The 23,587-nt window shown below is 58.0% G+C and overlaps 1 protein-coding gene across 1 annotated transcript in view; it reads left to right on the forward strand.

Annotated features, from left to right (window-relative positions):
* Positions 1–248: 248 nt before the first annotated feature.
* The window catches only part of LAMC3 (laminin subunit gamma 3), a 56,168-nt gene continuing 32,829 nt past the window's right edge, over positions 249–23,587 (forward strand). Inside the window, exons 1-6 of the mRNA XM_021691442.2 lie at positions 249–621; positions 13,096–13,400; positions 17,179–17,309; positions 20,395–20,561; positions 22,636–22,824; positions 22,907–23,024. Coding sequence (XP_021547117.1) covers positions 249–621; positions 13,096–13,400; positions 17,179–17,309; positions 20,395–20,561; positions 22,636–22,824; positions 22,907–23,024 — 1,283 coding nt within the window. The remainder of the gene's footprint in view (positions 622–13,095; positions 13,401–17,178; positions 17,310–20,394; positions 20,562–22,635; positions 22,825–22,906; positions 23,025–23,587) is intronic.

The raw sequence follows: 23,587 nt of genomic DNA on the forward strand, positions 1-23,587 counted from the left end.
CGGGGGGGGGGGGGTGCCGCCCGTCCCTCCCCTCCCCACCCCTCCCCACCCCTCCCCGCTCGTCCCCTCCCCGCCCCGCCCCTTCCCACTCGTCCCCGCCCCGCCCCGCCCCACTCGTCCCCGCCCCGCCCCGCCCAGTCGTGGGCCCGCCCGCCGGGTCCGCGCCCACCGCCCACCAGCCGGCCGGGCAGAGCTGGGCGCGCACGGGCGGCGAGCGGCAGGGCGCGGGGCGTCGGTGCCCGGGGGCCATGGCGGCGGCCGCGCTCCTGCTGGGCCTGGCGCTCCTGGCTCCGCGGGCGGCCGTCGCGGGCATGGGCGCGTGCTACGACGACGCGGGGCGGCCGCAGCGCTGCCTGCCGGTGTTCGAGAACGCGGCGTTCGGCCGGCGCGCCGAGGCCTCGCACACGTGCGGCCGCCCGCCCGAGGACTTCTGCCCGCACGTGGGCGCGCAGGGCGCGGGGGCGCAGTGCCAGCGCTGCGATGCCGCCGACCCCCGGCGCCGCCACGACGCCTCCTACCTCACCGACTTCCACAGCCAGGACGACAGCACCTGGTGGCAGAGCCCGTCCATGGCCTTCGGCGTGCAGTACCCCACGTCGGTCAACATCACCCTCCGCCTGGGTAAGCGCCGGCTCGGGCCCGCGGGCACCGCCGCCGCCTCGTCCCCAGAGCGCAGCTTGTCGGGGTGCTGCGCGCCCTGGGTTGGCTGTAGACGGAACGGGGCCCGTGCACCACCCCCCACCCCGTAACTGGAAGGGTGGACTGATGGGTGCCCCCTTGGGGCTGGCAGGGGCGGGAAGCCTCCCCGGAGCCCTTTACAGAGCAGTGCATCTGGATGCAAGGACCGTGCCCTGCAACGGTTGGTCCCTCCTAGACCCAGCGCTTTGTGGGAAAAGGGGGGACCCACCCAGGGGTGGACTAGTCTGCCCTCTAGGGCAGGAGCTCTTAATCATGGGTCAGCTGGTCGACTTTGGGGACTCATGAATCCCTGGGGCTGTGTGCAGTCCTGGATGTATTCTTGGGGCTAGAAGACAAGGCATTCACCTCCGGGAAGGTTTAGGCCCCCCCCTTCCCCGAGCAGGAGCGAAGCTTGCTGTGGGGTGGCTGGTCTTGATGGTATGGCCGCCCTGCCCCTCCCGCGCCTCCCTCCCCTCCCCTCCCCCCTGCCCCTCAAATACCTGGTCTCCGCATCCTGAGTCTGGACCCAGCCCTTCACTCACGTTTAGAAATGGGAGTATCTCCTTCCCCTTCAAGTCCAGCCAAATCCAGGTCCTTCCTGGGCCCCCAGATGCGCCAGGCACTAGATCGGCATCTTATCTGTCGCAGCCCCTGCAGCCCTTTGTGGGGGAGGGGGGCGCGAGGGAGGTCCACCGGTTCACACTCCCTTGTCTGTGGGCTTGAAATCTCCCTAAACTTTGAAAATCCAAGTGTTTTTGTAACTCATTTTGGCTGCTAAACTCGACCGGAGGCTATTTATAGACCTTGTTTATCCCAGTTAGAGTGAATATTCATACATTTTGCTACTGAAATCTCATTTAAGTACAGCCTGTGGGGGCAATCCCAGCTGGGGGTGTTAACACAATCCATGGTCTAAGGACTACATCATCTCTCTAAACTCTAAAAAATTCTGAATTCCAAAACACATCCACAGCTAAGCAGTTTGGATTAGGGGTTATGGGACCATAACCCCAGTTCTCAGATGAGAAAATTGAGGCTCAGAAATGTTAAGTGTTTTGCCCAAAGACACACAGCTGCTAAATGACTGGATAGGAACATCCATGTATATCCAAGGTTGGAGCATAAATTCCTTCACACGAGCTCCACCCAGCCATGGAATTGGCTCTTCCTAGCCTTGGGTGATAGCGCTTGTGGGAGGACTGGGAGATGACATTGAAGTGAGATGGGGGTGGGGACACTGAGCCCCTCAGCAGAGCAGTTGTGGGCTGTCACCCCCAAGAAGCTCAGCTCCCTGGGGTTTTGTCACCCTCACTGGCCTATCAGGACCGCTAGATGGGGCGGGGTCTCTCCGGAAACCAGCGTGGGGAGGGAGTCTGGGGGAACTGGCCGGACGGGGCTGGCAGAACCCCAAGACCACTGGGGAAGGAATCTGGGGCAGGGTGGGGGCTGTGGGGGGATATGCTGTTCCATGACCGAGGGCGGGGGCTTGGCTGATGCGTCAGTGGAACCCTGGGGCAGGCAAGAGGCTCAGCCCAGGCTCAAAGTGGGAGGGGCGGGGAAGCATCATGGGTTTGGGTTTGGGGGGCAGTTCCCATTTGCTGAGCGCTGGTGTGCGGGACCCTGTGCTTAGCTGGGTGACCTTGCTGAGCTCTGCCTAGGACCCTTAGCAGCAGGGACCCTCACGTTCACATCCACACACATCTACTCACACTTATATGCTCAACCACACACTCATACATAGTCACTCACATATATCTACTCACACTCCTGTGCTCATCCACACACATCTACTCACTCGTGCACTCACATACGTCTACTCGCACTTGTGTGCTCATCCACATCTCCTCACACCCACATACTCACCCTCACACACATCTCCTTACACTCACACACTCACCCTCACATACTCACACACTCACCCAAATTCTCACACACTCATATAGTCACACACACACACACACACACCTTAGCCTGAGCCAGTGTTCTTCCCGTCACTTTGTGCGGCACCAGGCATGGAGGAGGAGTTCTGGAATGTCTGTGCGAACCAAAAAAGGAAGCCGGTATGAATGGGTGGCGGTGTCCCCTCCTCTGTCCTGTGCTTCTGGACCCAGCTCAGGATCTCGTTGGCCTGCTCTGCCCCCAGAGACAGAGCAGAGTAGAAATCACCAAACGAGCTTTGGACGCAGGCACGGCTCAGCCGCTCACTAGGCGAAGCTGCCACCTCTTTGTGCCTCCACGTCCTCCCCTGTGAAATGGGGCCGAGACTGGCCACCTCCCCCTGGTTGTGCAGCTCCGTGAGCTCAGGTTGACCACGTGCTTACGGGAGCCGTGACAGTCCTTGTGTGTGGCCAAGGCCACTCTGCGGAGAACAGCTCAGGGCTGAGGTTCCCTGGGGGGTGACCTCTACCCAGGGATTGGGAAATGCTTGCCGAGCTGGCTCCCAAAAGATGGCCTGACCCTGGGCCCTCTTTCTGCACCGGGGTCGCCAGAGACCCAGAGCGGCCCCAGATTTAGCCCACTTTGGGTTCCATTCGCTCTTTCTGCACCGGGGTCGCCAGAGACCCAGAGTGGCCCCAGATTTAGCCCACTTTGGGTTCCATTCGGCTTTGGTTTGCTCTCTGCTGAGCTGTGGATTGCATAATATCGGGGGAAGAAGAGGTCTGCGGTTGTCAGGGTGTTCCCAGGAGGCCCCCATCCTCTCCCCCTGGGCCTCAGGCTGCTTCTGCTGGCTCCTTGGCAGGTCCCCCACTCCTTGGGGCTCATGGGAGTGGAGAATGGGTGGCTGGCTCTGGCCTGAGGCCCCTGGAGGGAGTGGGGTGAGGGGCAGGGGAGGGAGAGGTGGCTGGTCAGCCCCGGGATGGAGGTCGCTGCTTTCCCAGCCCCCTGTGAGCTCACAGACATCTGTTCCAAATCCCGGAGTCGCCAAGCTGAGCCTTCCTGTCTGGGATGAAAGGCAGCACCAGGGTCTGGCGGCTCCTCGCCCTCCACCGAGGCCCAGGGAAGCGGGCGGGCTGGGGGAGGTGCATGGCCAGCAGGGATGAGAGACACTATTCAGGGGGCTCCCACCCAGCCTGAGTTCTTTTACAGGCAGGGAAACTGAGGCTCTGGAAGTAAAGTCAGCTGCACAGGGTCACACAGCCAGTACTTGGCACGCTCCGGGGTCCGGCCCCGACCGTGCTGCACTTGGGAATGATAAGCCGCCGGGTTAGGCTGGTCTGAGCCTTGGCTTTTGGCGAGGGTGGAGAGATCCTCCCTTCTTGCTTGAACATTTCCTTGGATTTCTGAGAATCTCCTGGAATGACAGGAAAACCCGCAAGTCCCCAGGCAGGTGAGCGCTGAGCCCTGGAGAGGGGGTAGTTGCAGGGGTAAGGCAGGTGGGCTCTTTCCTGCCCCCTCCCCAGGCTAAGGTCTGACTGCCGTGTGCAGGCCTTCTCTGTGCCTTGGTTCAGCTGGCTGCCCGAAGCCTGAGCTGAGCCTCAGCCCTGCTGGCCTTGGGGTGCAGTCTGCCAGGAGACGGGTTAAGCCCAGGATGACGTGAATGAGGATTTATGCTCTGAGAACACACATGGTTAGCGGGCCTCCCTGAGATCTAAAGGATAGCAGGAGCTGACAAAAGAGCAAAGGATGTTTCAGGTCAAGGGGACAGCATGGGGCAGCCGGGAGACTGGGTGGCTGGAGCAGAGGGGCCTGCCTGTGGGGGCTGGACGGCGGGAGGATCCTGCCGGCCGCTGCGGAGCCCCGAAGCCAGCTGGGTCTCCTGAGCTTTGGCTGCATTGTGTCTTCCTGCCGAGTGGGCGGCCGTGTTTGCGTTGGCTGGGGCTGGGGCCGGGGGCCGGGGCTGGGGGGCTGAGTCCTCCTTCCTTCTCCCTGGCGGTTCTGGCGGGAACGCTGGGCTCTACGCAGGTCAGGGGTCAAGGCAGCAGTCTTGGTTAGCGTCCACCCACAGAAGCAGCCACCCCACAGCCCTGGGGCCCAGCTGGTCCCGGCTGCCTCACCCTTGTCTGGGCTGCTAGGACTGACCCAGGATTTGCAGGAGTGGGAAGTCCCAAAGCTCAGTTGAGCGCCTACTGTGCGCTAAGCCCTGTGCCTGGCCCTTGGGAGGCAGCCGTAGACAAGCCACTGTCTGCCCCACTCAGCTTAGAGGTGCCCTCCTCCAGGCAGCCCCCCGCTCTTACCCCTTCACAGCGGGTCGTGCTGTACCGGGGTTTAGGTTTGTTTGTGTCGATCCCTAGCTCTGAGATGCAGAGGGAATGCCCGTTTGCACAGCTGTACCACGGCGCTCAGCGCAGGCCCCCTGCACCCGGGTGCTTGCTAAACGTTGGTCGGATGAATGAACGGACCAGCAACTAGCATTTAGCCGCGTACATGCCTCGTGCATAGAACCGTTCCGAGTGCAAAGCAATAAAAAAGGAAAGGAAGGTGAGGCACTGCGTTCAAGTCACTTGCCCAGTTAACCCCCCCCCCCACCCCCCTCCGGCACAGAGCAGGTAAGTGGTGGAGCCTGCCGTGAACCCCAGACCCCAGCACATCCCGGCCACACCCACCCCGCGGTCCCTCACTGGGAACTAGGCAGCGAGTGCATGAATGCCGGAGCGTCCCAGATACATCCCAAACTCCTAAGCTGTGGCCTTCACAAGGGCCCCCGCCCTCCTCCTGGCCCTGCCCCGCTCCAGCCACTTCACCCCTGCCTTCCTGCTCTCCATTATCCCCATGCCAGCCCCACCACCACGAGGGCTCCAGCTGTGCTTACTGGGATCCTGGTCGTCATTCGGGACTCCCCTGCGCCTTTCCCCCGGTCTCCCTCCTGAGTGCTTGACCAGGTCATTTGAACATCCTCCTGAAGTCAGCGTGGGATGTCACACGGGCCTCAAACCTAGGGTTCAGAAGTAAAGGCACCCATGTTCACAGCAGCTCTATTCACAATAGAGCGGAAGCAACCCAAGTGTCCGCTGACCGACGAATGACTAAGCAGAATGTGGTACATACACACGACGGAATATTGTTCAGCCTGGGAAAGGAGGGAGGTTCTGACACCTGCTGCAACGTGGATGAACCCGGAGGACGTTATGCTGAGAAGGACAAGTGCTGTGTGATTTCGCTTATATGAGGCCCCTAGAATAGCCTACTTCTTAGAGACAGAAAGTGGAGTGGTGGGTGCCAGGGGTGGGGACGAGGGGGATTGGGGAGTTGTTCACGGGGTGAGGACTCTCAGTTTGGGAAGACGAAAAGAATTCTGGAGGTGGATGAGGGTCAGGGCTGCTCAGCAGTGTGAATGTACTTACTCCCGGTGAACTGTGTACTTAAAAATAGTTAAGATGGGGGCGCCTGGCTGGCTTCATCAGAAGAGCGTGCGACTCTTGACCTCGGGGTTGTGAGTTTGGTCCCCATGTTGGGTGTAGACATGACTTAAATAAAAAAAAAAACTAGGAGCGCCTGGGTGGCTCACTTGGTTAAGCGTCCAACTCTTGATTTTGGCTCAGATATTGATCTCAGGGTCATGAGATCCACGCCCAGCGTGGAGCCTGCTTATGATTCTCTCTCTCTCTCCCACTGCCCCTCCCTCCACTCATGAACTCTCTCTAAAAAAAAAAAAAGGTTAAGATGGCAAATTTTATGTGTATTTAAAAGTAAAAGGGAAAGGCATCATCCTCCCATCTCTCCATGCACCAGAACAAGGAACTTGGGTGTCAGCTGTGATTCTTCCCTCCTTTGACTTCAGCATTCACCAGATCACTAGAACGTTCTCTGGAATATCCTTCATGTTTGCCCTCCTCTCTATCATTTTCACTCAGCCCCTCATCTGTTCCTTGATTTATTGCAGTGGCCTTGAAAGTCCTGCCACCTCCCTTTGCAAACGTGTAGTCTGTGCATTTCAGTCACCTCTCAGATCAGACCTCAGAATCCTTCTTAACACAAAGCCCTAGGCAATAAGCAGACGAATCCGTTTGCTCTTCCCAGGTTAGACAACATGCCTGACAATCTTGATCCATATTTAGGGTGTAGACTCTTGGTCCAAAGACGAGAGAACTGTGATGGGCCCAGCCCTCAGTCAGCTGGGCTCTCGTGGAGTCTGGCATTGTGCTTATGGGGATTCCCCAGCTCCTCACAGGACCCACTGTGCCCGAAATTGCTGAGAGCTGGGGTGGGAGAGGAAGACAGGAACAGTTGAATGACCATGATAGGGCCAGGTGATTCCCGCATAGGCTGGAGCAGGTCTCCCCACCTGGTTCTCATGCCCACAGTGGGCAGGGCAGCTTCGCCCACACATTCCCAGCTCAGCTCACCACCCTGCCCCCTCCAGCCCCACCCCCCGGGCCACTGCTTCCCAGATGGCTCCAATTAAAGAGCTTTGTTTTGTTTCCACTTTCCCAAAATAAGCCTCTCTGTTCCGAGCTCATTCTGCTTGGTCAGTGCCGGATGTGGGCCGGCTAGGTTTTATGACTGCCCTGGTGTCATTCCTGACGGGCTTTATGTCCCAGCTGGCTGGAGAGGACATGCTTGGTGCTCCTGGTGCTGGTTTGCGTGGCCTCCGCAGTCTTCATGGGTACCAGCACCTCCTTCCTGGGCAGCCCCTTGTCTCTGGGCATCCACAGATTCCTGAATAGAGGGTGGCCTAGCCTAGTTCAGGGCAGTGACTTTGGGGGCAGACAAGCCTGTAGTCAAGCAGAGACCCAGCTGTTTTCTGCATGATGTTGGGCAAGTCCCTTTCTCCTGCCCAAGCCTCAGCCTCCTTGTTAGTAAAACAGGCAGTGATGGAACTGTTTGGGGATCTTAGCCTTACAGTATGAGTAAAGCACTTAGCATGGTGCCCAGCACATAGTAGGTGCTCACTAAATGCTGGCTGTTGTAGAAAAGACACATTCAGGGGTCGTGGCTTGCAGTATCAGTGGCATTGTGAGATCTGCCTGTCTCAGCTCGCTCACTGGACTATAACTCCTTGAAGGTAGTTCATGCTTCATCTTTACTTGCTCATATGGCAAGCAGTTATTGAGGACCTACTGTGTGCTGGGCACTACTCAGCTCTAAGGAGTCCCATGCCCTGTCCCCAAAGGGTCACAGACTAGTGGGAGAGATGGGCAGGTCCTTCCAGAAGTAAATGAAGAAGCCCAGGGAGGCTGGGGGACCACTGACGAGGCACCCAAACCCACAGCTCTAGGGGTGAGTAGTTGTCACCCAGGAAAGGTGAGAAGAAGGGCATTTCACACTAGGCTGAGGCTGGGGCATGTGGTCAGTTGGCAAAGCCAGAGGGATGAGCAGGGATGCATAGAAGCCAGCCAGGTGAGGGGCACAGGGAACAGCATTCAGGCAGAGGGAACAGCATATTGGGCTGCTAGGAGGTGAGACCTGTGTGCTCCCAAGCAGTGTCGTCCCCAGTTAACAATTGGGGATGACACTTTGGCCCAGTTTTCCTGACAGGAACACACCTATCTTAATCACCCTGAAGCCTCGTCAAAGAGAGACATCAAATGAATAGGCATGGCTGCCCTCCGGGCAGAGGGCTGTGAGTGACATTTCTTCCTTTTCAACTGTTCTATGTTTTCCTAATTTTCTCTCACAAAGCTTATTCTAATTTAAAAACTGGAGAAAACACATTAAAAAAAAAATCTTTTTTTTTTTTTTTGTAAAGCAACTGCCTTGCCACGTTCTGTTTCAAATGTTTTTCAAAGTTCCGTTGCAGCACAGCTTGGCACCGAAACGCCAAGCCCCCGACAAGAAAGCATGTGTCGGAAACCGAGTCGGTGTCTGGGGGCAGCCCAGTGGCTGCTTCTGTTCCGACGTCCAGGCTTCGGAACCAGGCAGGGACTTAACACTGACTCGTTCATGAGAGCATGCTGAGTGGAGGCTGTTTCGGGTCCCACGGCCCAGACTCCTCCGTAAACATCTAGCAGCCAGACACCTCGCGGGAGGGGAGCTTGGAGCCACTTAAAAGGTAGCTGGCAGCTAGAAGCGTGATTGGAAAAAGGCAGTCACTGGGATTTCATGCGAAGAAGCAACATCACGCGCTAGGAAACATCACGGCTTTTCCTCTTCCTTGCCAAGCCAGGAGGTGAGAGAAGACACGGGAATATCACAGAGACTCGGCAGGGACTTTTTATTACAAGAGTTAATTAGAAGGGCCAAGAAAACAACTTAATCCCAGCTTTGTGATGAAAAGGTTTCTGCCAAAGGCAACCCAAAGGCCGGGGAAGGGAGCGGCCCCAAGATCTTCTAAACTGTGACAAGAATTAAATTTGCAGCCTCAACCCATTTGATGTCTCTCTTTTCGGCCTATTTCTCAGGGATTTTTAAATTATAATCTGACGATTCTGAACATATGATCTTGTGTCTCTCTATCCAGCGTTTTGACTGAAGCTCTGCCCGTGTGTTACGAGCTCTTGCCTGCCAGTTCTGTGGCTCCAGAATTTATATCCTCCCATTTATGGATTCTGAGGGTTCCCATTTTTCTCCTGTTCTAAAAAACGCCCAGATGCACGTTTTCACGCATGTAGGCTCCTTTCCTTGTTTGAATTTCCCAGAAGTGGGATGATTTTACCAAAGGCAAGGGATACTTTCATGGCTCTTCATCCGTGCCACCAAACTGCCTTCCCGAAGGGCCGATACACGTAGACGGGGTCCCCAGTTTTTCTTTTGTCACATGAAATACACATAACGTAAAACTTAACCATCTTAGCTGTTTGTATTGTTATGTGACCGTCACCACCATCTACCTGCAGGACTTTTCCCTCTTCAACTGAAACTCTGTTCCTGTGAAACACTGACTTCCGGCCCCCCTCCCTCAGCTCCCCATCTCTGTGAGCTCGCCAACTCTAACGACCTCCTGTAAGTGGGGTCATAGTATTTGTCCTTTGGTGACTGGCTTAGTTCACTCTGCATAACGTCCCCAGGGCCCATCCCTGTTGTAATGTTGTGCCCGGATTTCCTTTTTCAGGGCCGAATACTATTCCGTGTTACGGATAGACCACAGTTTGTCCACCATCCGTTTGTCCATCATCCGTTTGTTTGTCCACCATCCATGGGTTTTCTTTCTACCTTCCGGCTATTGTGAATAGTGCCACTGTGAACACGGGTGTACAAATAACTGTGCGACGTCATGCTTTCAGTTCTTCGGGGTATATACCCAAATTGCGGGATCGTAGGGTCCTTCCTTTTTTGACTTTCTGAGGAAATGCCAAACGTTTTCGTAGCGAATGCACCATTTTACAGTCCCACAAACCGTGTGCAAGGTTTCCATTTCTCCACATCCTCGCCAACACTTGTTAATAGGTGGTTTTTGCCTCAAGTCATGGCCATCCTAATGGATGGGAGGTCCAATTTTTAAATACAGATAAAATAGCTTTGTAGAGATATAACTCATACAGTCCACCCATATATTCTTTTAAGATTTTATTTATTTGAGAGCGAGAGAGAGAGCGAGCGAGCATGAGCAGGGAGAGGGAGAAGCCGACTCCCCACTGAGCAGAGAGTTGGACGTGCGGGGCTTGATCCCAGGACCCTGAGATCACGACCTGAGCCAAAGGCAGATGCCTAAACAACTGAGCCACCCAGATGTCCCCCTAATCCCACCCATTTAAAGTATAAGTGGGTTTTAGCTTGTTTGTAGAGTGTGTCCCCATCCCCACTGTCGCCTTTGGGACAGAAGAAACCCTGCACCCCTTAGCAGTGGCCCCCAGTCTCCACTCCTCCCCCAGACCTTGAGAACCACTCTTCTACTCTCTGTCTTTATGGGCGCGTCTACGCACGACATCCAGGATAAGTGGAATCATACGCTGTGTAGTCTTTTGTGATGAGCCTCTTTCATTTATGATCCTGTTTTCGAGGCATATCCACGTGGTAGCGTGTATCAGAACGTCCTTCCTTTTTATTGCTGAATAGTATTCCGCTGTATGATGTACCACGTTTTATTGATTCATGGGTCAGTTGGCAAACGTTTGAGTTGTTTCCACTCTCTGGATATTATGTGTAGTGCTGCCGTGAACATCCGTGTGCATTTGCGTGGACACGTGTTTTGCCTTTGCTGGGGCACAGGCTCGGGGCTGGAGCTGCTGAGTCACACGGTATCGGAGTCGACCTTTGGAGGAACCACCGGCCTGTTCCCCAGTGGCTGTGCCATCTTGAATTCCCAGCAGCAGGGTAGGAGGGCTCCAAATTCTCCACATCCTCGCCAGCACTTGTTTTTACCCGTCTTTTTTTTTTTTTTTTAAGATTTTATTTATTTATTTGAGAGAGAGCACATGAGAGGGGGGAGGGCCAGAGGGAGAAGCAGACTCCCTGCCGAGCAGGGAGCCCGATGCGGGACTTGATCCAGGGACTCCAGGATCATGACCTGAGCCGAAGGCAGTCGCTTAACCAACTGAGCCACCCAGGCGCCCTTTACCCGTCTTTTTGACCATATCCAACTTAGGGGAGAGAAGTGGTGTCCCCCTGTGGTTTTGGTTTGCGTTTCCTGCTGGCTAGTGATGCTGGGGATCTTCTCATGTGCTTATTGGCCAGCTGCGTATCTTCTTTGGAGAGATGTCTGTTTAGGTCCTTTGGCCGTTTTTTGATTGGGTTGTCTTTTTTATTATTGAGTTATAAGAATTGTTTCTATATTCTCAGTAAATCTCTTCTCAGATATAAATTTGCGAATATCTTCTCCCATCCTGTGGGTTTTCATTTTCTCAACAGTGTCTTTATTTTTTTTTTAAGATTTTACTTATTTATTAGAGAGAGGGAGAGAGAGAGCACACACAAGCCGAGTGAGGGGCAGAGGGAGAGGGAGAAGCAGACTCCCTGCTGAGCAGGGAGCCCGATGCAGGGCTCGATCCCGGGACCCCGGGATCATGACCTGAGCCGAAGGCAGAAGCTTAACCAACTGAGCCACCCAGGCGCCCCAACAACAGTGTGTTTAGAAACACAGACATGGGATGCCTGGGTGGCTCAGTCTGTTAAGCGGCTGCCTTTGGCCCAGGTCATGATCCCGGGGTCCTGGGATCAAGTCCCACATCGGGCTCCTCGCTCAGCGGGGAGCCTGCTTCTCCCTCTCTCTCCCTCTGCTTGTGCTCTCTCTGTCAAATAAAATCTTTAAAAAAGAAAAAAGAAACACAGACATTTTTGACTTCGATGAGGTCCAGTGTATGCATTTTTGCTTCTGCCACTTTGCTTTTGAGGTCCAAGAAGAAGGCTTTGCCTGGCCCAGGTCACAAAGATCTGCTTCTGGGTTTTCTTCTGAGTTCTATAGTTTTAGTGCTTACATAGGACTGAGATGTTTAACCAGAGGACTGAAGTGACTTCTCCTGGGTGGGTAAGGAAGACTGCGGACAGGGACAGAGGTGCAGGGGGTTTTTCTGTTCTTAGGCACTGCTCACTGACACCCCCTGAAGGCCGATGAGGATGTAGGGACCCTTTCCTCCCTGCCCGCTGTGCTCCCCACCCACAGCCCTCCTGCCCATCCCGGCCTCCAGCACAGCTCCGAGTCATTGTGGGGGATCTGGATCATTGTTGTGGGTACTTCCAGGACGTGATGGGGGTAGCTGGGCAGAGAGGAGGGCAGGGCGGGCCCGAGGCTGGAAGCTCCCCCATCTTGGTGTTAGCAGTGTGGGAGAGGAGAGCAGGGCTAAAGCTGATGGAGGAGGAGGCAGTGGGGGAGGGGACAAGCAGGGGGGCCGAGGAGCAGCCCAGGAACGTGACCCAGGAGGCTGGGCTGCACAGAGGCCTGGGGGGATGGCCAGTGGCCCAGGAAGTAAGGCAAGGCCGGGCCCCCTGGCTGTGGCCGTGGAGGGCTATTGGTGAGGTGGCTTTGCAAGAGCAGTTTCCGTGGAACAGCCCAGAGAAGCTGAATTGCAATGAACTGAGGGCCAAGTTGGGAGGTGAGGCTGTGGGGCCAAGCAGATGTAGACTTCTCTTGAGAAATTTGGACGAGGAGAGAAGTTAAATGAATACCAGAAGAACAGAGTGTCCTGGGAGGGTTGCATTAGGGCTCAGGGGAGTTGGAACGGGGTGTCTCCAGACTCCAAGGGTCTGAAGTCCCTGGGGAGGAATGAACCTAAAGACACGGGTGGAAGGGTTGGCTTTGCTGGGGTGTAGTAAAAGAAATTAGGATTTTCAGGATGTGGCAACATCCCGTTGCTAGAGGTACTTGAGCAAAAAGGGTTGGCTGCCTGTCAGGGGTGTTACCATTCAGATTCCTGTGCAGGGAGGCAAGTTGGCCTAGGTAAAGGATGGCAGGTACCTAGGAAGCATACCACTGTTGTTCTGTCTGTCCCGGTCCGGCGCCCCTGACAGGTATCACTAATCGGTCATGGCACGCTGAGCACAGCGCTCCAGGCAGCCTCTCCCACCCGAGATAGTTAACGCAACGTCGCCCTTCTACTCTCCCTGCTCCAGGACTCTGACTCTCCCTTCCCTTCTGTAAAATGGGTCCATGCCTTACTGCTGCAGGGAAAGCTTACGAGATCACCTACGTGAGGCTGAAGTTCCATACCAGCCGCCCCGAGAGCTTTGCCATCTACAAGCGCACCCAGGCTGACGGCCCATGGCAGCCCTACCAATATTACAGTGCCTCCTGCCAGAAGACCTACGGCAGGCCCGAGGGCCAGTACCTGCGCCCTGGCGAGGACGAGCGCGTGGCCTTCTGCACCTCCGAGTTCAGTGACATCTCCCCGCTGAGCGGTGGCAGCGTGGCCTTCTCCACGCTGGAGGGCCGGCCCAGCGCTTACAACTTCGAGGAGAGTCCCGTGTTGCAGGTCAGAGAGCAGCCGGGCCTGGCCGGTCGGGACTGGGCTGCGGGGGGCGGGGGGGATCCCCGGGCCCCGGGGTGCACAGGAAAGTCACGAGTGGAAGGACCCGGGGTCCTATGGGATCCCACAGTTTTCAGATCTGAAACAACAGAAGCCTTTGTGGTGTCTGCACGTGTTGTGGACGCCGCCAGTGAGCTAGATGGAGGAGGACCTGCTCAGCCAAGCAGAAGCGTCCCTTCCCCTGCCCACTGCGGCAGGGCCCTGTGGCTCCCGGGAGCCCTGTGACAGCCACCAACTCAGCTGACCCCTCCCTTATGTGGGTCTGGACTGGAGAAGGGGTTTGCCAGGGGCGCACATGGGTTGGTGGAAGGGCCCAGACCAGAACCCGACTCCTTCCTCACTGGTGCTCTTTCTAGATGCTTCTAGCACACCCTCCCGAGGGCCTTGCTTCCTTCCTCTGTGAACCGATAACGTTGCCCCCCTGTGTGTCCCCGAGGGCTTTTATGAGGGTAAAATGAGAAACATGAAAAGAACATGAGTTTGGGAATCGTGGAGTCCTGGTTCTGTGCTATAAGGCGGCGCTCTTTAGAATGTTCTGCAGTGACAGATGTGGTCTCTAGCTGAGCCGTCCAGGGTGGTAGCCACTAGCCATGTGTCTATAGGACACTAGAAATGAGACTAGCATGACTGAGGAAGTGTATTTTAAGTCTTATTTTAACGAATTTTAATTTAAATTGCCTGGTCTGGACAGTCAATTATGAAGCAGCCGGCACAGTGCTTGGCACGTAAGAAGTGCTCGATCACGCTTTGAAGGGAAGAGCCCCCAGTGGCTCAAGAATAGGCCTGTAGCTGTATCCATTCACACATCCTGCTGTCCAGCCCACCGGAGTCTGCTCAGGTTTGTGGCCTTTACCGGTATTGGTCCCCACGCACGTCCACGTTCCTGAGTGTCGGTGACCTTTCGCCTACAGACGTAGTGCTCTGCTCGATGTTTCTGAGCACTGGACAGCCCTCTAGTCCACACCCCTGGGTCTCCTGTGCTGAGAAAGTCTGCCCTCCCCTCCCTTGACAGGTTCAGAACACATCCTTTGCCGGTCAGAGATAACCCCGGGCACCAGGGATAGAATTCCTGTTTATCTCTAGAGGGAACACTTAGGCCCAGAAAGAAATTGTGTCCCTGCCCCGGCTGCCCAGCACAGAGGCACATGGAATCAGCTGGTTTGGGGTCCCCAAGACCACCCTCAGGTTCAGCGATTGTCTTGAAGGGCTCACAGAACTCATGACAGCCGTGAAACTCCCAGCGACAAGAGGTGCCCGGAGCAGCGCCCAGGAAGGACCAGGGGTGGAGCTTCGCGTTGTCCTCTCCCAATATAGAGTCGTGGGCACGGCATTTTTTTCTCCCAGTGACGTTGTGACAGCATGCAGAGTATTGTCAACCCAGGAGGCTCGCCTGTACCTAGGAGTGGGTCACATAGACATGGCCCATTGCCTGCATGGCTGACCTTAACCTTCAGCTCCCTCAGAGGGCAAGCTGATTCTGTGTGGCCCAAGGCACCTGCATAAACCAGTTGTTAGCATAGACTGTCTGGAGTGGCCCGAGACCACAGGCCAACAAAGACACTCTTACCAAGCAGGGCATTCTAAGGGCTTAGAAGGGACCTCCCAGGAATGGGGCAAAGGCCAAACCTCTCTTTGGGCAAGGCTCATCCTTTAAGGTACAGGATCACATTTCCAGATGCCCGGGTCCTCTTTGTCTCATTAAAAATATTCGTGTCGTCATCGTGATTCTGTTTAAAATGACAATTTCTTCTCCACGGGGCTCCAAGCTCTGTAGATTACCAATTATCAGCCAAGGTCATCGGAAGACAAGCAGAGGGCCGGGCCCCTGTTCCTGTGTCTGAGGCATCACCCCGGGGCAGAGGCTCGGGCTGAGACCCTCCCGTGACTTGTTGTCTCCTATGTGCTGGACGTTGTCCCCGACAGAGAAACGACCTCTTCAGAAATGCCCCCCCCCCCCCATCCCAGGCAGAACCCAAGGTCAAAGAAAGACAACGAAAGGCAAGCCCACCTTGCCCTTCCGTCCTTCCTTCTGGGAACATCTGGGACGGCGCTTCCTCTGAGGACTCGGAGCATTTCGGGGTGGGAAGTAATGAAGGATATGTCCACGTGCCTGCAGGGTCTTGGGTCCCTCTGTTCCCCAAGAGGGGCCAAGGATCCTGGGGAGAGGGCCAGCTTGCCAAGGCAGAATCGGGCCACCAGAACCGAGTGGTCACCTGAGCGTCTCCCCTGCGGGGTGTTGGCTGGAGCAGAAGCTCCCCGCCCCCTGCCTCTGAAGGCCATATCCTGGACCCCAGGGTCTGGCCAGAATCCACCCAAGAGCCCACTTGTGGTTTTAGCTGGGGCCATTATGAGCTGCAAAGGCCGGTTGTACCTTGGGGCTCCGATTTGCCCTAACATGACCTTTAAGGCATCAGGGAGAGCCCCATACGATTTGGGCTGAGGGAACAAATTCCCCTTCTCTCTCCCAGCCCGCGACCTCGTGCACACTGGGCTCCGCCGCCCCAGGCACTAGCTCTCTGCTCCAGGGACCCAGCAGCATCAGCACAGCCTGGGCATTTGCTAGAAATGCAGAACCTCAGGCCCTGCCCCTGACCTCTGCTTCAGAGGCTGTGTTTTAACCAGATCCCTGAAGGCACACTGACATTTGCCAGGCAGCTGGCTGAGTGACGGGCGCTTACGGACTCCGCTCGGTGCTGAGGCTCCCACTGAAGTTCTTCTGGTGCCGGACCCTCCCTCCCCAGCGGAAACCTCCTTGGGCAGAGGCCCCGGGTCCCAGGCAGTGGGCTGGCGAGCTGCTGAGCTCAGAGGGAGCAGCAGAGACCCTGCGTCACGCTGGGGCCGGGGAAAGACTTTGCCAGAAGTTCGTTTCTGCCCTGATGGGCCTGATTGCTAAACCAGGAGCTCCTGGGCTGAATTAAAATGCTGATTAAAATTCAGCCGGAGCTGCCTCTGTGTACCTCTGATTATAACAGCAGGCGGATGAAAATGTCAGCCTTCACGTGGGCTCTCTCCTACCTCCCCGCCACGCTCTTCCAGGGGGAAGGTGTCATTCAGCGATCAGCAAGTATTTACTGAGCGCCTGCTACGTGCCAGGCAGAGCCTGGGGGCTGGGGATGCCGTGAGAACAAGGGGCCCCAAGTCCCTACTCTTGTAGGTACAGATGTCACCTGGGGCAGGTGACTGGCCTTGGGAGCCTGAGCATATGAGAAGCCTAGAAACTAGGACCTGCCCCACATCAGGCCCAGCTGAGTGGGGGAGAAGGGCGCTGGGACATGTCCTCCCCCCACTAATATCTAGGGTGGGAGAAGTTAAGTGCACAACAGGTGATATAGGATGGGCTGCTTCGGCCCTGCCCCCCAGCACCTCGGCCACTTACTGAGCATGTCCCTACCCGACGCCCCACTGCTGACATTGGCCATCCTCCTCCAAACACCCTTGTGGGGTTGGCACAATTCCTTGTCCCGTTTTACAGATGGGGAACGGGAGCCTCCGAGACCTCGAGTAATTCCCCAAAGTTGCACAGCCAGTAAGTGGCCTGGCCCCCAGGCTGGCTCGTGATCCCAAAACACAGGCTCCTTATTTCTGCACCGTTCTTGTGATTTGTCTAAGCTTGGTTTGTCCCTGGGTCCCATGAGACCCTCAGGGCAGCCAGCTGGACCTTCAAGCAGAACTCGGGAGCCTGCTGATGCCTTCCCTCCTCCACCCTCGCCCCCCGCCCCCCCAGGAGTGGGTCACCAGCACCGAGCTCCTCATCTCCCTGGACCGGCTCAACACGTTTGGGGACGACATCTTCAAGGATCCCAAGGTGCTGCAGTCCTACTATTATGCTGTGTCCGACTTCTCTGTGGGTGGCAGGTAGGTGGAAGGCAGGACGGCGGGGCCTGGGAGCCCAGACCCTGGGTTGCGGGCAGAAAGAGGGTGGTCACCATATGGGGGTCACCCAGTGGCTGCCGTGGAGGGTGGAGAAGCCACTTCAGATGCCTCGGGGGACAGAGGAGGGGCAGGATCCTGGTCCCCTGGGCCCGGCGTTCGAGGTCTTCACGGCCCAGCCACATCCCAGCTCCTTCATTTCCTGTATCAGCCGTGCCTCCACAACCATGTGCAAGACATGCGAGACCTCGCACCTGCTGATCCCTCCGCCTGGAGGTCCCTGCCCCTTCACTTTCTCCTCCCTCCCTTCCTCCCTTCCTTCCTTCCTTCCTTCCCTCCCTCCCTTCCTTCCCTCCCTCCCTTCCTTCCCTCCTTCCTTCCTCCTTCCTCCCTTCTTTCTTTCTCTCCCTCCTTCCTTCCATCTTCCCTTCCTTCCTTCCTCATCCTTTATCCCTTCCCCTCTGTTCCTTTCCCTTCCCTCCTTTTTCTTTCCAAGTCAAGCTGGTTAAGGATGACCACGGGCCCGTGCAGGGCTTGAAGCTTTCAAAGCTTTACTTCTATCAGCACTCCTGATTTTACAGACCACGCAGCCCATCCACACCATTCCCACCCCAGTCTCCTGCTAACCTTGGGTATGGTTGGGCTTCACAGGGACCCAAACATTTTAAATAAGACTTTGAGGCACCTCTACGCAGACGAACGGGTCAGGCCACTCCAATGCCCCACGGAAGGGGCACCGAGTGAGCAGGGGCTGCGTTTCTGACCCCCTCTCTCCTGTGGGCACTGCCAGGCTCTGCCATCTGGACCCCTGGTGCTGGCTCCCCGGGCTGCTGTGGTTTGGCTGAGCATCTCTCCTCTCTGGGAAGCAGGGGCCGCCCAAAGGGCAGAGGCCTGTCTTTCTCAACATCCCTGGCCTGTCTCCCCGTGGCTGTCGGTACTGGGCACACATGGCAGGCTGGGGAACCAGGGGAGGTTCACGCAGTGTCTTCAGCAGGAACGCTTGGGGGCTTCCTTCTTGGAAAGGAAAGAGGAAGACAGAGGCGTTCCCGCCCCAAACTCAAGGGGGTGGCAGACTGATCAGATTAGTATCCAACAAACATGTCCTCCACCCCAGAATAATAAGGACGGGGGCCAGGGCGGGGTGCGGCAGCCGGCAGGGAGACTGCTCTGCGGACGGGGGCCCAGCCAAGGTGGGAGGAGGCCAGCATCCTGGGCAGAAGGGCCAGCGTGAGCCACCTCGGGACACAAGGCTGCAAGATTGTCTGGTCCGTGGACCGAGTTCCTTCATGTCCCACAGGCAGTGGGGAGCTGTGGAAGGATTTGGCCGGGGTAGTAACAGGGTGTGAAAAGTCTCCAACGCCCTGACACTGCACGGGGAAGGATAAGGGGAGAGAGAAGAGAACGTTAGAAAGTGGCCGTGGGAGGGGCTGGTAGGGCGGGTAGAAGCTTGTGGATCTGCAGGCTATATGTAGGATGGGGAGTCAGCCTGCTGTGGGGGTCATGGCCTGTGTGAGTGCGAAGCAAGCAGCTTCTGGAATTCAGGGATGCTTGGGTGGCGTTCGGAGAGGTGGAAAAGCCCAGAAAGGGAAGGCAGGGCCCAGCTACCTGCACCCGTGGTGTCGGGACCCTCCAGGCAAGGCTGGGGCTGGGAGAGAAGAGGTGGGGGTGTCTGTGAGGGCCCCTCTGCGCCTCCTCCCCTGTCGCTCCCATGCTTGATTCAGGTCAAACCACCCGGGAGGAGGCGCTCCCCACGATGGCGGGTGGTGGCGAGCTCCAGCGCCTTCTGTCAGGGGGCTTTGGGCCAGAGAACATCTGGGCCCCAGCTGCCAGAGCCAGACCACCCTCGGGCCTGCAGCTGGCTGGGGGGCAGGGGGCCGGCACCGCTTCCCACAATGGCCTAGAAGAATTTCATTCTTTCCCTCGGGGTCAGAGGGCTTCATGGGGGAGGGTGGTGTTCGCAGACCTCCCCAGGGACATGGGCAGTCCCTTGTCCTAAGACCAGGGATCACCCTCAAGACTGCCTGGTGTCCACCTCACCCCTGCCAGAAATGCTGGGGCCTTCCCTGCCTACCCGGGGCTCCCGCGGAGGAAACAATGCCCTGTGCTCTTCCCAAGCCTTGTGTCCCCAAAGTGGAGAAGATGCTGGGGGTGCCGAGCAATCCTTAGTATATATACTCCTTTTTTAATGAATTAATGAGTAAAGTAAATTAACGAGTAAAGGGGTGACCTATATTTCCGTGCATCTGAAGAGGCAGCCTCCGGGGTCCAGGAGCGCGGGGTCTGCGTGGAGCAGAACAGGGTGCAGATTCTAGCTCTGCCACTTAGCACCTGTCTCTTCGTGACCTGAGCCTCCGTTTTCTCATCTGTGCAATGGGGGCGAGTGTGGTCCCTCCTGCTGCAGCAGGGAGGCCCCAGCAGAAGGTATAAGCTCAGCTGGGGACAGCACAGAGGAAGGCTGGAAGCTGGACATCGTGGTGGCCCCATGCGCTCACTTGGGTCTGCCCAGTTCTGCCAGTCTCCTGTCCCTGTGGGAAGGTGGATGCTGTGGGAAACGGGCCCCAGGGGCTGTCCCCCAGGCACAGACCCACTGGGGACATGAGATGAGTTGGGGGCTGTCCTCCGTAAGGAGCGACCTCTTTCTCGCCCCTTTAGACATGAAGGAGGACTATGTGAGCTCGCTGGCTGCCCCCTTCCTCCACCCCGTGCCCGTGAGCTGCCCCACCTTCCCCCCGGGGGACTGGGATGACTTCTTTCTGGGTGTCGCTAGGCTAGGACTCCTTCAGTAGCAGCCTTGCAAACTTTGCCATTTCTAACTGCTGGCCCGGGGCAGCCTGCGTGTCTCAGTTCCCGCGTCTGTGAAATGGGAAGGACAGCGGGCTCGTGAAGACGCAGTGGGTTTGTCCGCGGATGGAGCTCAGAAGAGCACAGTGCGGCCAGCTCCCCGGGCACATAGTAGGGCTTCCCTGGAGCTCCATCACTGAACGGTCGAATCAGGGGCTACCTGGCGATGAACCCCTCCCCTGACGGTGCCTTCCCCAGTTTCTGGACCCCGATCTCCGTGTTCCCCCAGGTGCAAGTGCAACGGGCACGCCAGCGAGTGTGGTCCCGATGCGGCGGGCCGGCTGGCCTGCCGATGTCAACACCACACCACGGGCGCTGACTGCGAGAGCTGCCTGCCCTTCTTCCAGGACCGCCCGTGGGCCCGGGGCACGGCTGAGGCCGCCAACGAGTGTGTGCGTGAGTGTCCCGGGGCTCTGGGCAACGGGGGCCGGGGGGGGGGGCTGGGGCCAGGAGCCGGGGCGCCGGCTGGGGAGCAGACTCCCTGAGACCGGCAGTGGGGGCTGCCCCTGACACTAACCCCCCGTGGCTTCAGGGATGAGGAGGGGCAAGGGGAGAGCGGAAGGGGGCGTGCGTTCCTCTGTCTTGCCCCCTACAAAGCACAAAGCACTCCCCCAGACCAAATCCCCCAGTCGAGGAGGAGGTGGCTGCGGCAGGAGGGCTGGGAAGGCCCCCCACTGTTCTTTGTTTCAAGGGCTCCAACCGCTAATCAAAGCCAGAACAGAAGGCCCCAGGTCCTGGGGGGTGCTGACCTGCCCACCCAGCCTCTCCCATGGCCCCCCAGGCAGCTTTTGATGTCCCAGTCCCCATGTGATGTGGTTTGGACCACGGAACCTCAGAGGCAGGCTGCAGAGAATGGTGCTGGCATACCTTCCCCCGGGACGTGGGGCTGCACACAGTGGGGTTGGGACTGTCCATCACCATCCGTCCCAGCTTCCCACGGGCTCCGAGCCTGCCCTGTCCCCCAGAGAGTCACCCGAACTGCTGCTTTGGGCTCCCCGAGGGCGGCTGGCCCTCACTGGGCCCTGGATCCTGGCTGCTGGCAGGAGGAGCCTGTTCATGGGCATGGTCCTGACAGCCCGGTCTCTGGGCCCACTCTCCTCGTGGGCCGGGGCTGTTGGCAGCCAAAGCTGGGACGGGGCGGGGACAGCCTGTTCTGCAAACAGCATAGCGCTGTCTGCAGGAGCTTCCCGGGGCCACCGGGGCCCTCATGGGGTTCTGTTGCCCTCACTGGCCTGCCTCCCCCAGGAAGTCCTCCCTGGGGCCAAGGAGGCGGTGCTGGCTGGTTCACCCATTCTGAGCCTGAGGCTGTCTCTGTGGTGGGGACACAAAAGGCCAGACCACTTCTCCTGCCGTGTCCTCGCCCAGTGGTCACATCTCTGTCCACTCTGTCACCAGCCCGGAAGCCGGGGCTTCGTGCCTGACCCCTCGCCACCCCCCAGGGGAGGCAGCCCTGAGCTCGGCCTCATCCATGTCCCTCCGGCCCGCCTGACTGTGTCCTTCTACTCAGTCTGTGCCTTGGTCCCAGCTCCGTCACCCCTCCTCCAGGCCTGAAGCTCCCCCTGCCCTGCTTACCAGCCTCCGGCCTGGCTCTGCCTGCAGCCCGAGGCTCTTGCTAAAGTGCCAACCCAATTACACCCAGCCGCTGGCTGAACCTCCCAGAGCCTGCCTTGCTCCAGGTGAAGTCCACTGACCATGGCTGCCTGGTCTCCCTGGATCAGGCTCTGCTGACCTCTCGACCTCATAGCTGCCCCCCGCACCCCTCCCTGTCCCATCATTCTGCCCATCAAGTGACATTCCAGCATCCCCCCCCCGCCAGCACTGGGCACATCTTTTCTGGCTGTCCACGGCTTATGCTCCGGCCCTCACCTCCCGCCTGGGACGCCCCCCGCCCTGAAGACAGCCTGTGGGGTCCCTCCTTCAGCTCCCAGAGCCTCCCCGCAGCCTTCCACCTGTAGGATTTTCGCTTGCTTGCTGCATCTGGCCCCCGTCAAACCCCCCGTCGCTGACCACCCCCCACCCACACTGGGCTCACGACGGGGGTTGAGACGGACCGAGCAATCCTTAGTACATACTCCCTTTTTAATGAATTAATGAGTAAGGGGGTGACCTATATTTCCATGCATCTGAATGACCTCATGGTCACTAGGAGCCAGATCCACACAATTCTTACGGCTGAGCGGATCCACGAGACAGCTTGGAGCGAGCCACGCTGCCGCTCCAGAAGGTGGCCAGCCGTGATCCGTGCGTGCGGACGGTGCGTCCGGCTTGCCTGGGAGGGTCCTGGGTCTTGCTGCCCCCTTTGCTCTTGAGAGTCCTGTTGGGGAAGATCAGTCGACTGGTCTCCGTATCCTTGATCAAGCTGGACCTTCGTGGAGCTGCCCGCTCCTTCGTTACCGGGAGGCGGATTGGCCCCGACTCCCCTGCCGCCGAGCCCGCCGCTCACGCGCCGCCCCCTGCCCCCTGCCCACAGCCTGCAACTGCAGTGGCCACTCGGAGGAGTGTGCGTTCGACCGGGAGCTCTTCCGCCGCACGGGCCACGGCGGCCGCTGCCTGCGCTGCCGGGACCACACGGCCGGGCCACACTGTGAGCGCTGTCGGGAGGACTTCTATCGCTGGAGCCCTCGGATGCCGTGCCAGCCCTGTGACTGCCACCCGGCAGGTAGTGGGCCCCACCACCTCGCCCCCGCCCCCGCCCCCAGCCCCGACCGGGCCCCCGCTGCCCTGTGCCCTTCCTCCCCCAGGCTCCCTGCGCCTCCAGTGTGATGCGTCGGGCACCTGCGTCTGCAAGCCCACGGTGACGGGCTGGAAGTGTGACCGCTGCCGGCCCGGCTTCCACTCGCTCAGTGAGGGAGGCTGCAGGTGAGGCGGCCACGCAGGGCACACAGGTGGTGGACTGGGACTGAATGCCAGGAAGCGGGAGGAAGGGGAAAGTCTCTGTCCTTCCCTCCTGCCTTCCATCTCTCTTTCCGTCATTCGGCTTATTCCCATTCTGCAGCCACCCCCAGTCCCACGCGAGGACTAGAGACACCCCGTCCCTGGAGAATGTGAGACAGGGCATGAGTCCCTCGGAAGCCCGGCTGTTCTTGGGGGTCAAGGGCAGGCTTCCCACGAGAGGCACTGAGCTCCTAGTGTGAGGCCTGAGAAGGGAGGGCTGCCAAGAGAGGGCAGAGGGAGGGGCAGGTGTTCCCGGCAGAGGAAGAGTGCATTCAAAGGCTCAGAGGCAAGTACAAGGCGAAGCTCGGTATGGATGAGCGGGGGGTGCAGGGCAGGACGGTGCACAGAGGAGGAGGGTCCGACGGGGCCTCGGAGGCCTCAGGAGGAGCTGTGGACAGGTGTGAGGCAGAAGTGGGATGAGGTTGGAGGCCGGGGTAGAGGCTGCAGCAGGAACAGCTGGGAGACATGGCAGCTCGCACTAGGGTTTG

Source organism: Neomonachus schauinslandi, chromosome 13, assembly GCF_002201575.2.
Source record: "Neomonachus schauinslandi chromosome 13, ASM220157v2, whole genome shotgun sequence".
NCBI classification, from domain to species: Eukaryota; Metazoa; Chordata; class Mammalia; order Carnivora; family Phocidae; genus Neomonachus; species Neomonachus schauinslandi.